This window comes from Aethalodelphis obliquidens, unplaced genomic scaffold (genome assembly GCF_003676395.1).
Source record: "Aethalodelphis obliquidens isolate GAN/ISIS:26980383/991018 unplaced genomic scaffold, ASM367639v1 scaffold24, whole genome shotgun sequence".
NCBI classification, from domain to species: Eukaryota; Metazoa; Chordata; class Mammalia; order Artiodactyla; family Delphinidae; genus Aethalodelphis; species Aethalodelphis obliquidens.
Window position 1 is genome coordinate 24,446,419 of NW_020837968.1, and position 21,297 is coordinate 24,467,715.

At 39.4% G+C, this 21,297-nt stretch overlaps 1 protein-coding gene across 1 annotated transcript in view; it reads left to right on the forward strand.

The window, feature by feature from the left end:
• Positions 1–390: 390 nt before the first annotated feature.
• Positions 391–21,297, forward strand: part of PLD5 (phospholipase D family member 5) — a 492,703-nt gene continuing 471,796 nt past the window's right edge. The window contains exon 1 of the mRNA XM_027122453.1: positions 391–618. Within this exon, the coding sequence (XP_026978254.1) occupies positions 430–618 (189 nt within the window). The 5' untranslated portion in view covers positions 391–429. The remainder of the gene's footprint in view (positions 619–21,297) is intronic.

Genomic DNA, 21,297 nt, shown 5'->3' on the forward strand with positions numbered 1-21,297 from the left:
ACCGCTGGCCTAGGCGCGCGGGGAGGGGGGGCGGTCGGACTCGCAGCCCTCTGCCTCCTCACTGCGCCAACCTGCAGGCGCGCGCCGCCCCTCCCCCCTCCCGCCGCCCCTCCCACTCCCACTCCCCCGCCCCCTCCCGCCGCACTCAGCCGGGGGCCGGCGTGCTGAGCGCCCACCCGGGACCGCAGCCGCCCGCACCTTGCGCCTACGCCTAGCTCGCGGCCTCCCTCCTGCCCCATCTTTCTCCTCTCCCTCCTCCCCTCCTTTCCTTCTCCTCCCCCTCCCTCCCCGTCCGCTTCACCCCGCCCTGCCCGCGCTCGGCTCCCCGCGCCCTGCCCGCGCCCGCTCGCTCCTCCCTCAGCCCCGGCCGGCTTCTCGCACGCCCATCCCGAGCTCGCTGCGCGCCGGCCGCCGCCTGGTCATGTCAGCATGGAGATCCGGCAGCACGAGTGGCTCTCGGCCTCCCCCCACGAGGGCTTTGAGCAGATGAGGCTGAAAAGCCGCCCCAAGGAGCCCTCGCCGAGCCTGACCCGAGTGGGCGCGAACTTCTACAGCAGCGTCAAGCAGCAGGACTACAGCGCCAGCGTCTGGCTCCGGAGGAAAGACAAGCTGGAGCACGTAAGCGCGGCTCGCTCCCCCGACCGCGGCCCTGCACCTGCCACACGCGCGCCCCTGGGCCGGGCGCGGGGACCCCGCCGGCGGCCCGGCTTGGGGCCGGGGCGTCCGGGTCCTACGCCCGTCCGGGGCCTCTCCGGCACTTTCCTGCCGGGAAGGAGCGGGCTGCGGAGAGGGGAGGGGCGGGGCGGGGCGGGGCGGGGTTGTTCCCTTACGCACTGCCTGGCCCCGCACACCTCGACCTCTCCGGGCTTCCACTGCGGGCGGGGGGGGGGGGCGTCGTTCGCAGTGCGTTTGTGGGGTGAGCAATAAGGGGAACTGCCCCAGCGTGGCTCCAAGGAGCCGGTGTTGCACGGTAGTGGGCTTCAGAGGGGCGTTTGCTCGCGTCTTTGGGGCTATTTTACCCGGTCCAGAACTAACATGAACAAATCCGTAAAGTTGTCGCCGCTGGCATCCAGCCTGTGTCCGCGCAAGATCCATTCGAGTTTTCTGCAGCGTATCCTCTGGGATGAGCAGGTGGCGGTCCTCTCTACTTGCGCCCAGCTAGGGAGGGGTTTGCACATTGCAAGGAGAAACAGAGAAAGGAAGAGCAGGTCGCCCTGCTCCCGGGACTCGCCGCTGGAGGGTGGGGGCTGGCGAGCGGGGACCCCGTCTCCCAAAGAGTGCGTGTTTCGCCGGAAACGTTATTGGCGCTGGGGCCGAGCCCCTAGGCTCGCCATTCAGGAGAGAAAAAGTCCCTGTAAAACGGCGTTTAGTGGATTCACAGTATCAAATCTGACCCATCAGCATCTCCTTAACCAAATGTTAACATGAAACTAAGAGAGTTATCTCGAGGGCAGCACAGCTGGCTACAGAGAAAATGCCGTTTCTTTCCGCGGAGCTGCATAATCCAAATTGAGTCTGTTAATGGAATGTGGAGGTTTCCTTGTATTTGGGTCACATCGCCAATTATGATAGCAAGAACTTCTGGAACTCACACATCTACCGCCGCAAGGACCTACCCCTCCCCCGTCTCCTCCGCCCCCCACCCCCTACTCCGCGCGCTTCTCTTCTCTTGGGCATTTCAGCAGCAACTAGCTTCCCAGGAGGAAGAGGGCAAAGGAGTATTTCTCTTACCCAGTCTGAAAGGAAGGTCTTTGCCTTTTCTCTTAGGGCCTGATCAAGTCCGAAAGTGCAGGTTTAAAGATTTGAATTGGGGTGCATGCTGTCTTGTGTGTAGAGACAATATCAAATGGATGCCTCAGATCCTTAAGACTATGGAAGTAACTGAAGGAGATTTCTAGGATGCAAGTTGTTTGAAAGGCAGCAGTATCTGTTTAAAAATGCAAGCTCCACAATTAGCGAAGGAACCTGTGGTTATTAAAGAGGGGCAAATAGCATCTTCCTGTAATTTGGATCGTGATGTCGTTTTATGAGTACTAGGGAGAGTGGTCTGCCCTTAGGATGGTGATAGAGTATGTCTTCATTTCAGTGTCACTCTGAATATGTGTTCATTTGCAGCTTGTGCTTTTAGCTGGTCTAGTTCCTTTATTTTCTTACTGAAAATCAATACTGCCACCTTTTACGACTATGTCTCCTTGAGTCACAGACATTGCACACATTATACTTAAATGGTTTCTCACTTTTAGATTTTCACTGAAAGTATTAAGTCATACAGGGTGGGCCACGGCAGCCTCACCTTTGTGGATGAGTATAGGATGCTCAGTGCCTACTGAGGGTTAGAGACCAAGGAAAGTGAGATCTGGTTGTTTGCACATAAGGATCTATGCTTTCTTCTTCACTCAGATGCTCCAAAATAGAACCTTGTACTTATTTTTTGAAAAATTTCCTCTTTTGTTATTTAAATCAAAGTAACAGTTTTGTTTGCTTTCTCAAATACATATCATGAAACATATTCTGTTCTGATATTTTCCTGTACACTTGCTTTCAGTTAGAAAGGGGGCTTTGCTTCCAGTGACATTTTTTTGTGATATTCTCTTGCCCCTTTGAAACATCTACAAACACTTTAGTGAAATAATATTTATGAAAGTGCTATGGAAAATTAAATTAGCATAACAATGTAATTTTATTTTCATTCAAGCTCATCTGTCCTATGTTGTCTACACTACGATGTTTCAAGTAGTTCGATGTTAATTTCTAATTAGATATTTAAAATCTAAAAACCCATAACAAATATAACCCAGTATGTTATTGCCACACAAAGCATGAAAATATAATGTTGACTTTATGATAGACAACATTCTGAACACATGTGACACCTTCAGATTTAGATGTTGCAGAGATTAGGATGAGTGTATCATGTGAAATTCAAAGGTGATACATGGTAGTTTGACCCCTTTGATCTGTCTAATCAAATGGATGACTACCATTTTTATTATGTTAAAAAATGAATAATTATAATGGAGATCATATGCATGAGAACAGCCTACTGTTATTTTGCTCATGCTTTAAAAGCCAATCCAGTATTAAGGCCATAAATAAATTATGGCTTCAAATGGTACGCATATTCAGTCATCCCAATAACGGAGTGTGGACTCTGTCCAGACTTCAGAGGCATTGCTTAATCTGAAAGTCAATAACACAATGTAAAGTGACAGAGAATATATTTCCAATCAATTTGCTAAAAATGAGAATAGTTTACCTCTCCTTTTCTAGTTTAAAGGCTGCAGGACAAATCCCCAGATTGGACCAGAGAAAAGTGACAGAAATTGAATGATTAAGGATTGGAACACATTCAACCCATCTTTAAATTTTTTTTAACATCTTTATTGGAGTATAATCGCTTTACAATGGTGTGTTAGTTTCTGCTTTACAACAAAATGAATCAGTTATATATATATACATATGTTTCCATATCTCTTCCCTCTTGCATCTCCCTCCCTCCCACCCTCCCGATCCCACCCCTCTAGGTGGTCACAAAGCCCCGAGCTGATCTCCCTGTGCTATGCGGCTGCTTCCCACTCGCTATCTACCTTATGTTTGGTAGTGTATATATGTCCATGCCACTCTCTCACTTTGTCACCGCTTGCCCTTCCCCCTCCCCATATCCTTAAGTCCATTCTCTAGTAGGTCTCCTGTTGTTGGTTGGTTGATACTTAAGATGAATACCCATTAAGAAATAAATGTATGTGAGGGAATTCTCCCATTCTTAAGTCATGATTAGAAGATACAAGGAAGTTATATTTATACCATGAATTCTAGATTTTGAACTCTACTTGTAAATTTCAGGAAAAAGTAAAATTTCTGGGCCCTGCATAGAATGTTGTCTTATTAGCTGCAAATAGTGTCTTGGTTCTTAGAATCTTTCGCCTCCTGTTCAGCCTCATAACACCAATGGCTTTAGAAGGCATTAGGTTTGGGAAACAATGGAAGTCTTATTCTCTGTAGGATCCCATATTTACTTTAGGTATAATGTAAAAGTGAAGGTTATGATCTAGCAAAGAAGAGGAGCATGGGGCCACTTTTTCAACTCTAACCCACTCTGCTCTGTCAGCCCTCCCTGGGGCTGGATCACTTTGAGAGTCACCATTTAATACAGTTTGGCTATCCCAGAGGACGGTGTAACATTAGGCTGGTGTCCTTTGGTGGTATATGCCTTGATTGACTTTTTTTTTTTCCCACAAAGTTAGAGAGTTGCAGTGGCTACTCCGCTAAGTCGCCTGGCCTGATGTCACTTGTGTGTGTAGAAGTTCCTGATGCTGTTTATGGAGATAGGGGTGTCTTATTTTCTCTCCTGCTTGTTCAGTTAGCTTTTGCCACAGCGTGGTTAAGAGTGGGGCTCTGGTTAGATAGGCCTGGGCGAAGGGCCCACAGTCACCGGGATGTACATTCACAGTCCTCCATAAGGAGTTGCAGGTTTACTGGGTGATTCAAGGAGACAGTCCATGCCTATACTCCAGTGATGCACAGTCCCCTTATGGCAGGGGCTCAGTAAGTACTACAAAATAAATTTTTCTTCACTCTTCTCACCTGTGCAGGTTGGCAGGTGTCTTAGTTCGATCTGCTGTAACAGACTGGGTGGCTTTTAAACATTTATTTCTCACAGTTCTGGAAGCTGGGAAGTCCAAGATCAAGGCACAGGCAGATTTGGTGTCTGGTAGGGCCTGCTTCCTGGTTCATAGATAGCCGTCTTTTTGCTGAGTCCTCACGTGGTGGTGGTGGTGGTGGTGGTGGGGGAGCTCTCTGAAGACTATCTTGTTCATGTGGACTCCAGCCTTATTACCTGATCACCTCCCAAAGGCCCCACCTCCAAATGCCAGCCTATTGAGGATTGGATTTCAACACGTGAATTCGGCTGGGGTGGAGGGGGGCATAAGCATCCAGATATCCAATCCGTAGCAGCAGGATATTTTCCACATCTTAGTTGCCTGGCCTGCTGGGAGCTCCATCCTGATACTTGTTTTCATGATTGTCAAGTCAGCTGAAGGGAAGCTGGTGAATCATGTGATGCCTTTCAGTACTTCTACCCAGAAGTGGTGCATCTATTTGACTCATGATAGTTGGCCAAAGAAAGTTTCCTGGCCAAGGCTTTCTTGAAAGGGGGTGAGGAAGGTGCATTCAACCAAGACCCAAAAGAAGGAGAAAGAGAACATCCATGACTAGCTCGTAAGGATGACCATGAGACATAAAGCTCTTAGCACAGCATATGGCCCGTGCTCAGTGCTCAACACACAATACCTATAGGTATAATTGCTGCTCAGGTGTTGCCTGGCTGAGCCTGCACTCTCCACCCAAAGAGCTTCCAGATTTCATATTTGAGATGAGCCTGCCGGAATTATAGTTCTGGACCCAGAAGTGTATGGGTCTTTTTGTCAGCAAGGCCAGCTCACCATTCCTGGCCTGTTAAGTTGCCTCTTTGCCTGGCTTCTGGTCCATTTTCTGGGGGCTTCTTTCCTGGGCCAGTGGGCCCCTGTTTGTTCCCTGCCTGGCCATTCTGAGGCTGACTCTTGTTCTCACTCTCTCTGTGGGCTCTGCTAGTGGAGACCAACTCCTTGCCCTGTCCCCAACTTCTGCTTTCCTTCCCAGCTTTGTGCTGGTGGTGATATTTATCGGCATGGTGGCTCAGAAAGCCTATTTAAAATGGAAAGAGAAAGCAGAAGAGAGAAACTGTAAAGAGTAGAAGACAGAATCCTTAATGTGCACACTTGTAGTGAGTCCTAGTGTCTTGCTTGGTTTAGTAAGTGCCTCACTAAAAAAAAAAAAAATTGTCTTCTCTAAGTGTGAATTTTCACACTTAAATAGAGTTTATGTTACCAGTGAATAGTAGATAAATGCCAAGTGCACACTTGCCTCCTGGAATAAATTATTCACATGATGAGCAAAGAAGAATAAATGGATTGGAGCAAACTTGGTCACCGTGGTCTAGGCTCATATTATGTAATGTTATTTATGTCCCACAGAGCAGATTCATGAAAGTAATTATACTCCGCAGAGCAGATCAGTAAAGCACAAAAAGACAAAGTTCAACCTAAGGGAATGCATCTTTAAAATGTACCATTGAAAATCAACCAACTAACCAAGGAAACAAATAAATGAACAAGGAGAAAATATCCTTTTTTATGTTTACGTATTTTTGGCCAGACTGGATAATTTTAGTCTGGCAAACATTTAAGAACATTAACATTTACCAGGATTATTTACTGTGACTTTAGATAAACAGAATAGGCTGAGGCAGAATTCTCTGCCTCTCTAACCCATGCGTCAAGAAATGAAAGTCTAGATGTCTCTTGAGTGTGTTCTAATGCATCAGTGTTGTGTCCATTATTGTATTTGTCATTACTTTAGGTGGCATATATTTATTCTACTAATGGACAGTGGGTTGACACTTCAGTTTGTTTTGAAGAAACTTTGACTTCTTTGAACTCTGTTGGGTATGGCTTATTGAGTTATTTTAACATAATCACTGTCAGTGATATATTAAATATATTTAACTTGAGAAGCTCAAGACTACTGAAGCTAAGATTCCTTTTTTCTTCCCTTCTTCCATGTAATAGCCACTACCTATTTCCTCTGGCTAGTTTCTCTGAAAGTTTTCGCTTCTCCTCACAGATTTCTGTATCTGTCTCAGGTTTGAGCCTATGTAACAGTTTCCAGTTCTTCTGTTCTGGCTCTAAAGGTCAAGAAATCTGATGAATCTTTTGAATTTCTGGAACAAGACAGTAACTATAATATGTTATGTTCTTGTACTGAATTGACTGATAGATGGCATAGTTAGGCAGAGAGAGAATTTGTGGTAAAGTAGCAACCCAGAGATGTTGCTTCAAGTGTATGTGTTGGGGACATTTAAAGTTACGGATTGTCTCAAATTCGTACCTACATAAATTGTGCTGTGAGAGTACAACATAAATGTTGAGTTACAGTTGAAATGCCACACAGTGGTTGTGAAGAGACAGACCTTTTTACCAAAAACGTATGTTTAAATTTTTCTCAGAAACAGAGACAAAAGAGCCCAGTTTCTAAAATCACAAATCAAGCTGTTAAGCAGGGCTTATGAAGCAGAATGAAGAACATGGGAAACTTTCCCAGGTGTACTTATGTACTTTGGAAAATCTCACTGATGCCTAACATATGAAGTGGGCCCAAGCTGGACTACCTGACTGGGTATCATGGGACTGGATGTCATGGCAATTGGGTGATAAATATGGTTTTTTATCCTCTAGAGTAGATGGTGAAACTTGTGAACATATTCTTTTTCTGAATTGAGCTATAATTGTGCTCCTGCCAATAAGTTGTTAGGGCTCTTACAGTTATAACATGAGGAATTAAATTGAGAAAATGGGACTCATTGAAGTAAAGAAAGCGCTAACTGACACACTCATCATCAACAGATATTTATTTAGAGTGACTTTTATGTGAAAGACACTTTGTTAGGAGATTATGAGGACTTTCATTCAACAAGCATTTATGTGATGTATACTGTGTTCCAAATAGTAGAGAGTATACAAAGACCAAAGCAAGTCTTTGCCCTCTCTCAAGATGCTTACAATTTTATAAATATAGTTATAATATGATTACAGTGTTACGAATAATACAGAAAAATACAAAGTAGCATAAAACCCTGTCTTCAAAGGACTTGTTTAGACAAGGATAAAATAGGTAATGAATCCTGTTGTATACTGATTACATATTGTAACAAAGTTAAATTTATTCCAGTAATACAAAGTTGATATAAAATTCAAAAGTCAGTGTAATTTATCACATTAACAGAATGAAAGTAAACCCATATCTCAATAAATGAAGTAAAAGTGTTTGATGAAATTCTATAGTTAGGCATGATAAAATTCTCAACAAACTGGAAATAAAAGGAAACTTCATTATTCTGATAAAGAGTTTCTTTAAAAAGAATCATAGTTAATGGTGAAATATTTAAAAATATCTCCCTGGATAGTGAGGCATAGATGTCCGTCATCATCACTTCTGTTTACCATTGTACAGGAGGTCATAACCAATGCAGTAAGGCAAGAGTAAGAATTCAAAGGAAGTAGTAAAATTGTCATTAGCAGATGACATTATTTTGTACATCTGAACAACATAAACTACAGATAACACTTAATGAATTAATAATGTCACTGGATTTATCATAGCCACTGGATACAAAGTTACTATACAAAATTAAATTATGAAAAAACAATTCCAAAATAAAACTAAAAACTGTTACCATCTACATTAGCATAAAAATATCAAATACTTAAGGAGATTGATAAGACTTCTTTTTAATTTTCTCCCAGATTGATCTATAGAGTAGATACAATTCCAATTAAAATCCCAACAAGTTTGTATATGTTGAAAAGTGATTCTAAAATTTGTATGAAAATGCAAAAGGCCAAGAATAGAGAAGACAGTCTTGATGAAGAACAACTTAGTCGACTGTTTCCAGATAGCAAATCTAGATTAATTAAAGCAATGTGGTATCGGTGTAAGGATAATTGAATAGATCAATCAACAGAAAGTGCAGAAACAGACCTGTGTATATGTTATTATTGACAGGTTCTTGATTTATGACAAAAGTGACAGGCACAGAAGTGCACTGGGAAAAATATGGTCTTTTGAAAAAATGGTGTAGAGTCAGTTGTATATCTGTATTAAAAAAATGTGGTTTCTCTTTCACACTGTACACAAAGGTGTTCAAAGAAAGCTTTACCCTAGGCAAAGTTTTGTACTGGGTCCTAGGAGCCTAGGAAGAAGAGCTGCTGGATATAGGACTGGCCTGAACCAAGGCTTTTGAGTGGAATTTGGTCAACAAAAAGCCTGTTTGGAAGACCAGTGGGTGAACAAGTATGACTAGAGGACAGGGTTTGTTTAAGTGAGCGTTGCGTGTGAAAACACCCGCAGCGGTAGATTAGGACGAGACCACGGAGGACTTGAGGATTTGAATTGTAATAATGCTGATGATGTTCAGCTTTATTCTGTAAGCAAACAGGAGGTATTTCAGTAGGCACTTCAGTTAGCAAGTCTGGGTTTCAGAAAACCTGCTGGTGGCTCGCAGTGTTGAGGAAGAAGAGCCTGACTTGCCGGGGGGGACCAGTGTAAATTCTCTTTCAGTGGTAGGGATAGGAAGTAACAAAAGAGTATGGTGAAAAGTAGAAAAATCGAGGAACAGATGTAAGAAATATTGTGAAGTGAGAGTTCATGAGGGGAGTTCCTTGGTGGTCTAGTGGTTAGGATTTGGTACTTTCACTACTGTGGCCCGGGTTCAATCCTGGTTGGGGAACTGAGATCCCACAAGCCGTGTCACATGCCCCCCCTCCCCCCGAAAAAAAAAAAAAAACTGCCACTCCAGTAAACACACGAATGAAACAGCCTTATTAAAAAAAAAAAAAGAGTTCATGGGACTTGGTGCTTGACTGAATGTGGGGAGTCTGGGAAAGCTCATCCATTCAGCAAATATTTATTTAGTGCGAGCATGTCCCAGGAATTGTGATTGGCGTGATGGGTACAAGGATGAACAGGGAAAATTCCAGAGATGCCTTGAGAGTTGGAGTTCTGCCTTACTCATCTTTGTATCTTGGACACAAGCCATTGTTATTGTCTTGATCCATATTATCAATATTATTATGATCATAATTAACTAACAGTCTAATTTCTGCTCTCTGCAAGGAGCTGAGCTTAAGGCTTGAGAAAATTCAAATGTCTGTGATTGGGCCTTTGACATCAGGTTGCATATGGTCTAGTTCTCCAGAACTCAGCTTAAATGTTTTCACTTCTAAACCTAAAATCTGGTTAAATACCCCTTTTATGTTGTCCCATAACATCATGGGCAAGCATCTGTTATAGCACTTAATACACTGTTTTTTTAAAATTGCCTGATTAATTGTCTATCTTTTGACCTCACTGGAAAAGCTTGAGGACAACAGTGGTTTCTTATTTATAACAATGTACCCTTAATGCCCAGCACAGTGCCTGGTAGACATCCAATACTGACTGACTTGACTGTTGAAACAATGAATGAACGAATATGTGCTAGGGAGGCAGGACTTATACACAAGTGAGAGAATGAGGTGGCATACACTACCTACGCTACTTGACAGACAGATGCTAAGATGTTAAATGCAACAAGAGTTCAGTGGAAAGAAACACCAGGAGCTCCATGAGAAACTCCTGAAAAGGGTTATGATTAAATGTCAGCTGGAGAAGATAACAGACAAGGCTGTATCTAAACCATCTGTAGTTTGTTTGAGATTCTATCCAGTTTTTTTTTTTTTTTTTTTTTTTTGTGGTATGTGGGCCTCTCACTGTTGTGGCCTGTCCCGTTGCGGAGCACAGGCTCCAGACACACAGGCCCAAAGGCCATGGCTCACGGGCCCAGCCGCTCCGCGGCACGTGGAATCCTCCTGGACCGGGGCACGAACCCGTGTCCCCTGCATCAGCAGGCGGACTCTCAACCACTGCGCCACCAGGGAAGCCCTATCCAGTTTTTTTAAGACCTGGGAAGTGAGAGTTTTAGGGACACTTTAGTGACCTATTCCAATATCTAATGCTATTGTTTACATGAATTCTTCTTTTTAGTTTGTATTTCTATATGTCTTTGTTTTTATTAGTCAAGAAGAATATTAATTTTTAAATTTTTCACAAGTACTTTGGTCTAACTTTTTGCCGTGTCTAAATCTGCTGGTTCATTATTTGTTCTGGCTGAGTGCACTTGATCAGAGATTGTGAGATTACTCTGCAGCAGGGAATGTGTCAAAACTGCCAAAATCCCCTTAAAGACCTGCCACTCTTGATCATTAAGAATCTCCTCCTATGACTTCCTGACTTGTCTGTTTCCAAACTTTTTTCATTCCCTAAGTTCTTCTCGCTGCAATCCATGACTTGTGCACACGTTGCTTAAAACCTGTCCTGTAAGATTCCTAATACATCTTTTTTTGAAAAATAAACTTTTATTTTGGAATAACTTTAGATTTATGGAAAAGTTGTAGAGATAGTAGAGGCATTTCCTATACATACCTCACCCCAGTTTCCCTTAGTGTTAAATTCCAAACTCCAGACTTCATTAGAATTTCACCAGTTTTTAATGTCCTTTTTCTGTTCTAAGATCCAATCCAAGATAACACATTGCATTTAGTTGTCCTGTGTCCTTAGTCAGTCTCTGGTCTGTGATAGTTTCTCAGACTTTCCTCATTTTTTTATGGCCTTGACAGTTTTTGTTTTCAGCCTAATTGAGGTATAATTGACTAATAAAATTGTAAGGTATTTAAAGGTTTCCCGCCATTGAGTTAATGAAAACATCCATCATCTCATGTATTTATTTGTGTGTGTGTGTGTGTGAGAACATTTAAGTTCTATTCTGTAAGCCAAAGTTCAATTATATCACAGTATTGTCATTGGTAATCCCTATGTTTATATTGATCTTCAGACCTTATTCATCTTATAACTGAAAGTTTACACTTTTACCAACCTTTCCATATTTTCCCCATTCCGCAGGCCTTGGCAACCACTTTTTTACTCTCTGAGTATATGAGTTTGAGTTTTTTTATTTTTTAGATTTTACGTATAAGTGATATCATGTAGTATTTGTCTTTCTCTGGCTTACCTTACTTAGCATAATTCCCTCAAGTTCCTCCATATTGTTGCAAATGAAAGGATTTCCTTTTTACTCATGGCTGAATAATATTCTATATATTTGTATATCACATCTTATTTATTCATTCATCTGCTTATGGATGCTTAGGTTCTTTTCACATCATGGCTATTGGAATTAATGCTGCAGTGATCATGGAAGTGCAGATATCTCTTCAATATCCTGTTTTCATTTCCTTTGGGTAAATACTCAGAAGTGAGATTGCTAGATCATACGGTAGTTGCATTTTTAACTTTTTGAGGAGTTTGCATACTGTTTCCCATAGAGGCTGTACCAATTTATATTCCCACCAATAGTGCTGTAGTATTTCCTTTTCTCCGTATGTTTACTAGCACTTGTTATTTGTTGTCTTTTTTATTATAGTCATTCTAACAGGTGTTAGGTGATATCCCATTCTGGTTTTAATCTGCATTTCCCTGATGATTAGTGATGTTGAGCATCTTTTCATTTATCTTTTGGCCATCTGTATGTCTTCTTAGGAAAAATGTCTATTCAGATACTCTGCCCATTTTTTAAAGAGTTGTTTGTTCTTTGCTGTTGAGTTGTATGAATTCTTTGGTTATTAACTCTTTATCAGATATATGATTTGCAAATATTTTCTCCCATTTGGTAGGTTGCTTTTTCATTTTGTTGATGGTTTCCTTGCTGTGCAGAAGCTTTTTAGTTTGATGTAGTCCCACTTGTTTATTTCTGCTTTTGATGCCTTTGCCTTTGATGTCAGATCGAAAACATTATCACCAAGACAGATGTCGTGGAGCTTACAGCCTACGTTTTCTTCTAAAAGTTTTATGATTTCAGGTCTTGCATTCAAATCTTTAATCCATTTTCAATTATTTTTGTGTATAGTGGTCCAGTTTCATTCTTTTGCATGTGGCTGGCCAGTTTCCCTAACACCATTTATTGAAGAGACCGTACTTTCCCCAGTGTACAGTCTTGGCTTCTTTGTCTTAAATTAACTGACCACATATACATGGGTTTATTTCTGGGCTCTCTATTCTGTTCTGTTGATCTATGTGTCCCCTTTTATGCCAACACCATACTGTTTTGGTTAGTATAGCTTTGTAAAATAATTTGAAATCAGGGAGTGTGCTCTTTCTTTCTCAAACTGTTTTGGCTATTTGGTGTCTTCTGTGGTTCCTTATGCATTTTAGGATTCTTCTCTTTCAAAAATGCTATTGGAATTTTGATAGGGATTGCTTTGAATCTGTAGATTTCTTTGGGTTGAGTGGACATTTTAACAATGTTAATTCTTCCAATCTATGAGCATGGAATAGCTTTCCATTTACTTGTGTCTTCTTCAATTTCTTTCAACAGTGTCTTATAGTTTTCAGTGTATAGGTGTTTCACCTCCTTGGTTAAATTTATTCCTAGGTATTTTATTCTTTTGGCTGTGATTATAAATGAGATTGTTCTCTTAATTTCTCTTTCTGTTAGCTCATTGTTACTGTATATAAACACAACAGATTTTTGTTTGTTGATTTTGTACCCTGCAACTTAACTGTATTTGTTTATTTCTAACAGTTTTTTGGTGGAGTCCCTGTAGTTTTCTATATATAATATCATGTCATCTGCAGATAGAGACAATTTTACTTCTTCCTTTCCAATATAGATGCATTTTATTTCTTTTTCCTGCCTAATTGCTGTGGCTAGGACTTCCAATACTGTTTTGAATAAAAGTGCTGAGAGTGGCCATCCTTGTTTTTATTCCTGTTCCTGCTCTTAGAAGAAAGAGCAATTCTAATTTTATTTATTTTAGTTCTCTACCTTTTTTCTTGGTAAGTCTGCCTAAAGGTTTGTCTATTTTGTTTATCTTTTCAAAAAACCAGCTCTTAGTTTCTTTGATCTTTTCTATTGTCTTTTTAGTGTCTATTTCATTTGTTTCCATTCTGTTATTTGTTATCTCCTTTCTTCTATTAACTTTGGATTCAGTTCCTTTTCTAGTTCCTTGAGGAGTAAAGTTAGGTTGTTTATTTGAGATCTTTCTTCTTTTTTAATGTAGACATTTACTGTTATGAACTTCCTTCTAAAACTGCTTTTGCTGCATCACATAAGCTTTGATATGTTGTATTTCCTTTTCATGTGTCTCAATATAGTTTGATTTCTTTTTTTCAAAAAAATTTATTTTATATTGGAGCATAGTTGATTAACAATGTTGTGTTAATTTCAAGTGTATAGCAAAGTGATTCAGTTATACATGTATCTATTCTTTTTCAAATTCTTCTCCCATTTAGGTTATTACAGAATACTGAGCAGTGTTCCCTGTGCTGTACAGTAGGTCTTTGTTGGTTATCTATTTTAAATATAGTTGTGAGTACATGTCAATCCCGAACTCCCAATCTATCCTTTCCCCCCACCAACCTTCCTCCCTGGTAACCATAACTTCCTTCTCTAAGTCTGTAAGTCTATTTCTGTTTTGTAAATAAGTTCATTTGTATCATTTTTTTTAGATCCTGCATATAAGTGATGTCATATGATATTTGTCTTTCTCTGTCTGACTTGCTTCACTTAGTATGATAATCTCCAGGTCCGTCCATGTTGCTGCAGATGGCATTATTTCATTCTTTTTAAAGGCTGAGTAATATTCCATTGTGTATATGTACCACATCTTCATCCATTCATCTTTCGATGGCTATTGTAAACAGCACTGCAATGAGTATTGGGGTGCATGTATCCTTTTAAACCATGTTTTTCTCTGGATATATGCCCAGGAGTGGGATTGCTGTATCATATGGTAGCTCTATTTTTAGTTTTTTAAGGAACCTCCATACTGTTCTCCATAGTGGCTGTACCAATTTACATTGCCACCAACAGTGTAGGAGGGTTCCTTTTTCTCCACACCTCTTCAACATTTATTGTTTGTAGACTTTTGGATGATGGCCATTCTAACTGGTGTGAGGTGATATCTCATTGTAGTTTTGATTTGCATTTCTCCAGTAATTAGTGATGTTGAGCATCTTTTCGCGTACCTCTTGGCCGTCTGTATGTCTTCTTTGGAGAAATACCTATTTAGGTCTTCTGCCCATTTATTTATTTATTTATTTATTTTTGAGCCACATGAGCTGTTTGTAAATTCTGGAGACTAATCCACTATCAGTTTCCTCTTTTGAAGAATATTTTCTCCCATTCTGTGGGTTGTCTTTCGTTTTGTCTGTGGTTTCCTTTGCTTTGAAAAAGCTTTTGCATTTAATTAGGTTCCATTTGTTTATTTCCATTACTCTAGGAAGTGGATTGAAGAAGGTATTGCTGCAATTTATGTCAAAGAGGGTTCTATGTTTTCCTTTAAGAGTTTTATAGTATCCGGTGTTACTTTTAGGTCTGTAATCCATTTGGAGTTTATTTTGTGTATGGTGTTAAAGAATGTTCTAATTTCATTTTTTCACATGTGGCTGTCCAGTTTTCACAGCATCATTTATTGAAGAGACTGTTTTACCTCAGTTATATAGTCTTGCCTCCTTTGTTGTAGATTAATTGGCCATAGGTGCCTGAGTTTATTTTTGGGCTTTCTATACTGTTACATTGATCTATATTTCCGTTCTTATGCCAGTATAATACTACTTTGATGACTGTAGCTTTGTAGTGTAGTCTGAAGTCAGGGAGCCTGATTCCTCCAGCTCCATTTTTCTTTCCCAAGATTGCTTTGGCTATTCATGGTCTTTTGTGTCTCTGTACAAATTTAAGATTTTATGTTTTAGTTCTGTGAAAAATGCCATTGGTAATTTGATAGGGATTGCATTGCATCTGTAGATTGCCTTGGGTAGTATAGTCATTTTGACAATATTGATTCTTCCAATCCAAGAATATGGTATATCTCTCCATCTGTTTGTGTCATCTTCCACCTTTTTCATCAGTGTCTTACAGTTTTCGGAGTATGGGTTGTTTGTCTCCTTAGGTAAGTTTATTCCTAGGTATTTTATTCTTTTTGATGTGATGGTAAATGGGATTGTTTCCTTAATTTCTCTTTCTGATCTTTCATTGTTGATTTATAGAAATGCTACAGATATCCAGCAACTTTACCAAATTCATTGATGAGCTCTTAATAGTTTTCTGGTGGCATCGTTAGGATTTTCTATGTATAGTATCATGTCATCTGCAAACAGTGACAGTGTTACTTCTTCTTTTCCAATTTGGGTTTCTTTTATTTCTTTTTTTTTTGAATTTTATTTTATTTTTATATGGCTGGTTCTTATTAGCTATCTATTTTATACAAATTAGTGTATATATGTCAATCCCAATTCCCAATTCATCCCACGACCACCCCTCCCCCACCCCGCTTTCCCCCCTTGAGTCCATATGTTTTTCCTCTACATCTGTGTCTCTATTTCTGCCTTGCAAAGCAGTTCATCTCTACCACTTTTTAAGATTCCACATATGCATTAATATATGATATTTGTATTTCCCTTTCTGACTTACTTCACTCTGTATGACAGTCTCTAGGTCCATCCACGTCTCTACAAATGATCCAATTTCGTTCCTTTTTATGGCTGAGCAATATTCCATTGTATATATATACCACATCTTCTTTATCCATTTGTCTGTCGATGGGCGTTTAGGTTGCTTCCATGACCTGGCTATTGTAAATAGTGCTGCAGTGAACATTGGGGTGCATCTGTCTTTTTGAATTATGGTTTTCTCTGGGTATGTTCCTAGTAGTGAGATTGCTGGGTCATATGGTAATTCTATTTTTAGTTTTTTAAGGAACCTCAGTACTGTTCTCCATAGTGGCTGTATCAACTTACATTCCCACCAACAGTGCAAGAGGGTTCCCTTTTCTACATACCCTCTCCAGCATTTGTTGTCTGTAGATTTCTGATTATGTACATTTTAACCAGTGTGAGGTGATACCTCATTGTAGTTTTGACTTGCATTTCCCTAATAATTAGTGATGTTGGACATCTTTTCATGTGCCTCTTGGCCATCTGTATGTCTGCTTTGGAGAAATGTCTACTTAGGTCTTCCACCCATTTTTGGATTGGATTGTTTGTTGGTTTGATATTGAGCTGCATGAGCTGTTTATATATTTTGGAGAGTAATCCATTGTCTGTTGATTCGTTTGCAAATATTTTCTCCCATTTTGAGGGTTGTCTTTTCATCTTGTTTATAGCTTCCTTTGCTGTGCAAAAGCTTTGAAGTTTCATTAGGTCCCATTTGTTTATTTTTGTTTTCATTTCCATTACTCTAGGAGGTGGATCAAAAAAGAACTTGCTGTGTTATGTCAAAGAATGTTCTTCCTATGTTTTCCTCTAAGAGTTTTATAGTGTCCGGTCTTACATTTAGTCTGTAATCCATTTTGAGTTTATTTTTGTGTATGGTGTTAAGGAGTGTTCTAATTTCATTCCTTTACATGTAGCTGTCCAGTTTTCCCAGCACCACTTATTGAAGAGACTGTCTTTTCTCCATGGTATATCCTTGTCTCCTTTATCATAGATTAGTTGACCATAGGTGTGTGGGTTTACCTCTGGGCTTTCTATCATGTTCCATTGATCTGTATTTCTGTTTTTGTGCCAGTAGCATATTGTCTTGATTACTGTAGCTTTGTAGTATAGTCTGAAGTCAGGGAGTATGATTCCTGCAGCTCTGTTTTTTTCCCTCAAGATTGCTTTGGCTATTCAGTGTCTTTTGTGTCCCCATACAAATTTTAAGATTTCTTCTTCTAGTTTGGTAAAAAATGCCATTGGTAATTTGATAGGGATTGCATTGAATCTGTACATTTCCTTGGGCAGTATAGTCATTTTCACAATATTGATTCTTCCAATCCAAGAACATAGTATATCTCTCCATCTGTTTGTATCATCTTTAATTTCTTTCAGCAGTGTCTTATAGTTTGCTTCATACAGGTCTCTTGTCTCCCTAGGTAGATTTATTCCTAGGTATTTTATTCTATTTGTTGCAGTGGTAAATGGGAGTGTTTTCTTAATTTCTCTTTCCGATTTTTCATCATTAGTGTATAGGAATGCAAGAGATTTCTGTGCATTAATTTTGTATCCTGCGACTTTACCAAATTCATTGATTAGCTCTAGTAGTTTTCTGGTGGCATCTTTAGGATTATCTATGTATAGTATCATGTCATCTGCAGTGACAGTTTTACTTCTTCTTTTCCAATTTGTGTTCTTTTTATTTCTTTTTCTTTTCTGATTGCCGTGGCTAGGACTTCCAAAACTATGTTGAATAATAGTGGTGAGAATGGACATCGTTGTCTTGTTCCTGATCTTAGAGGAAATGCTTTCAGTTTTTCACCATTGAGAACGATGTTTGCTGTGGATTTGTCATATATGGCCTTTATTATGTTGAGGTAGGTTCCCTCTGTGCCCACTTTCTGGATAGTTTTTTTATCATAAATGGTGTTGAATTTTGTCGGAAGCGTTTTCTGCATCTATTGAGATGATCATATGGTTTTTCTTCTTCAATTTGTTAATATGGTGTATCAGATTGATTGATTTTGCATACACTGAAGAATCCTTGCATCCCTGGGATAAATCCCACTTATTCCTGATGTGTGATCTTTTTAATGTGTTGCTGGATTCTGTTTGCTAGTATTTTGTTGAGGATTTTTGCAACTATATTCATTAGTGATACTGGTCTATAATTTTCTTTTTCTGTAGTATCTCTGTCTGGTTTGGGTATCAGGGTGAAGGTGGCCTTGTAGAATGAGTTTGGGAGTGTCCCTTCCTCTGCAGTTTTTTGGAAGAAGTTGAGAAGGATTGGTGTTAGCCCTTCTCTAAATGTTTGATAGAATTCACCTGTGTGTACTGTGATGTTGGACATGTATTTGATTCTTAGTAAAGACTTCTTAAACTTAGTTTAAAAAACATTTTTTTTACTGTAAATACAGAAGTTAAGTTGATGGCTTTCTTTTATAGTCACTAAAGAGGAACTATGTCTTTTATATTTGTCTTGGAAAATACTTCTCCATAGTGTTCATAAAGTACTATATTCCTGGGAAAAGAAAAGAAAAAGAATTCACCTGTGAAGCCATTTGGTCCTAGACTTTTGTTTGTTGGAAGATTTTTAATCACAGTTTCATTACTTGTGATTGGTCTGTTCATATTATCTATTTCTTCCTGGTTCAGTCTTGGAAGGTTTTACCTTTCTATGAATTTGTACATTTCTTCCAGCTTGTCCATTTTATCAGCATATATTTGCTTGTAATAATTTCTTATGATCCTGTGTGTTTCTGTGGTGTCTGTTGTGACTTCTCCTTTTTTATTTCCAATTTTATTGATTTGAGTCATCGCCCTCTTTTTCTTGATGAGTCTGGCTAACGGTTTATCAATTTTAGTTATCTTCTCAAAGAAGCACCTTTTAATTTTATTGATCTTTGCTCTTGTTTTTTGTTTCTATCTAATTTATTTCTGCTCTGATCTTTATGATTTCTTTCCTTGTACTCACTTTGGGTTTTGTTTGTTCTTCTTTCATTAGTTCCTTTAGGTGTAAGGTTAGATTGTTTATTCCGGAGTTTTCTCGTTTCTCTATGTAGGATTATATTGCTATAAACTTCCCTCTTAGAACTGCTTTTGCTGCATTCCATACATTTTGGATCATTGTGTTTTCATTGTAATTTGTCTCTAGGTATTTTTTGATTTCCTCTTTGATTTCTTCAGTGATCTGTTGGTTATTTAGTTACGTATTGTTTAGCCTCCATGTATTTGTGTTTTTTACGTTTTTTCCCCTGTAAGTTATTTCTAATCTCATAGTGTTGTGGTTGGAAAAGATGCTTGATATGATTTTAATTTTCTTAAATTTACCAAGGCTTGCATTGTGGCCCAGCATATTGTCAGTCCTGGTGAATGTTCCAAGTGCCCCTGAGAGGAATATGTATACTGCTGCTTTTGGATGGAATGCTCTATAAATATCCATTGTCTGGTCTAATGTGTCATTTAAAGCCTGTGTTTCCTTATTGATCTTCTATCTGTATAATCTGTCCATTGATGAAAGTAGAGCTTTAAAAGTCCCCCACTATTATTGTGTTAGTGTTTATTTCTCCTTTTATGACTGTTAGTATTTGCCTTATATATTGTGGTGCTCCTCTGTTGCCTGCATACATATTTACAATTGCTATATCTTCTACTTGGATTGATCCCTTGATCATTATATACTGTCCTTCTTTGTTTCTTATAACAGTCTTTATTTTGAAGTCTATTTTATATGATATGAGTATTACTATTCTTTTGATTTCCATTTGCATGGAATACCTTTTTCCATCCCCTAACTTTCAGTCTGTATGTGTCCCTAGATCTGAAGTGGGTCTCTTGCAGACAGAATATATACAGGTGTTGTTTTTGTATCCATTCCACCAGCCTATGTCTTTTGGTTGGAGCATTTAATCCATTTACATTTAAAGTAATTATTGATATGTATTTTCCTATTGCCAGTTTCTTAATTGTTTTAGATTTTTTTTTTTTTTTTGCGGTACGCAGGCCTCTCACTGTTGTCGCCTCTCCCACTGCAGAGCATAGGCTCCAGACGCGCAGGCTCAGCAGCCATGGTTCACCGGCCCAGCCACTCCACAGCATGTGGGATCTTCCCGGACTGGGACATGAACCTGTGTCCCCTGCATCGACAGGTGGACTCTCAACCACTGCACCACCAGGGAAGCCCTTTTGGATTTTTTTTTTTGTAGGTCTTTTATCTTTCCTTCCTCTTTTGTTTTCTTCTCTTGTGATTTGATGTCTAACTTTAGTACTGTTTGTGAATTTCTTTTCCTTTTTTATGTGTGTAACTATTTTAGATTTTTGATTTGTGGTTACCAAGAGTTTTTGATATAGCAGTCTATCAAAGATTGTTTTAAGTTGCTGGTCTTTTAATTTTGAATGCATTTCCAATATCCTGCATTTGTGCTCTTTTCTTCTCAGAATTGCTTGTTTTGATATCATATTTTTGTTCAGACAGTTTCCTACATTTACTTTATGTTTGCCTTAACCAGTGAGCTTTCCCACTTTTAATTTTCTTCTTTCTAGTTGCCTTTTCTTTTCCATTAGAGAAGTTCCTTTAGTATTTGTTGCAAAGCTGGCCTGGTGGTGGTGAATCTTCTTAGCTTTTGTTTGTCTGTAAAGCTTTTGATTCCTCTGTTGAATCTGAATGAAGGCCTTGTTGTGTAGCGTATTCTTGGTAGTAGCTTCTTCCCTTTTATCGCTTTAAATATATCATGCCACTCCCTTATGGCCTGGAGAGTTTCTGCTGAGAAATCACTGATATCCTTATGGCAGTTCCCTTCTATGTTATTTGTTGCTTTTCCCTTGTTGCTTTTAATAATCTTTCTGTGCCTTTAATTTTTGTCAATTTGATTACTGTGTGTCTTGATGTGTTCCCCCTTGCGTCTGTCCTACCTGGGACTCTCTGTGCCTCCTGGACTTGGGTGACTGGTTCCTTTCCCGTGTTAGGGAAGTTTTCAGCTATTATTTCTTCAAATATTTTCTCAGGTCCTTTATCTCTCTCTTCTCCTCCTGGGACCCCTATAATGTGAATGTTGGTGCATTTAATGTTGTCCCAGAGGTCTCTTAGACTCTCCTCATTTCTTTACATTCTTTTTTCTTTATTCTGTTCTGTGGCAGTGATTTCCACCATTCTGTCTTCCAGCTCAGTTATCTGTTCTTCTGCCTCAGTTACTC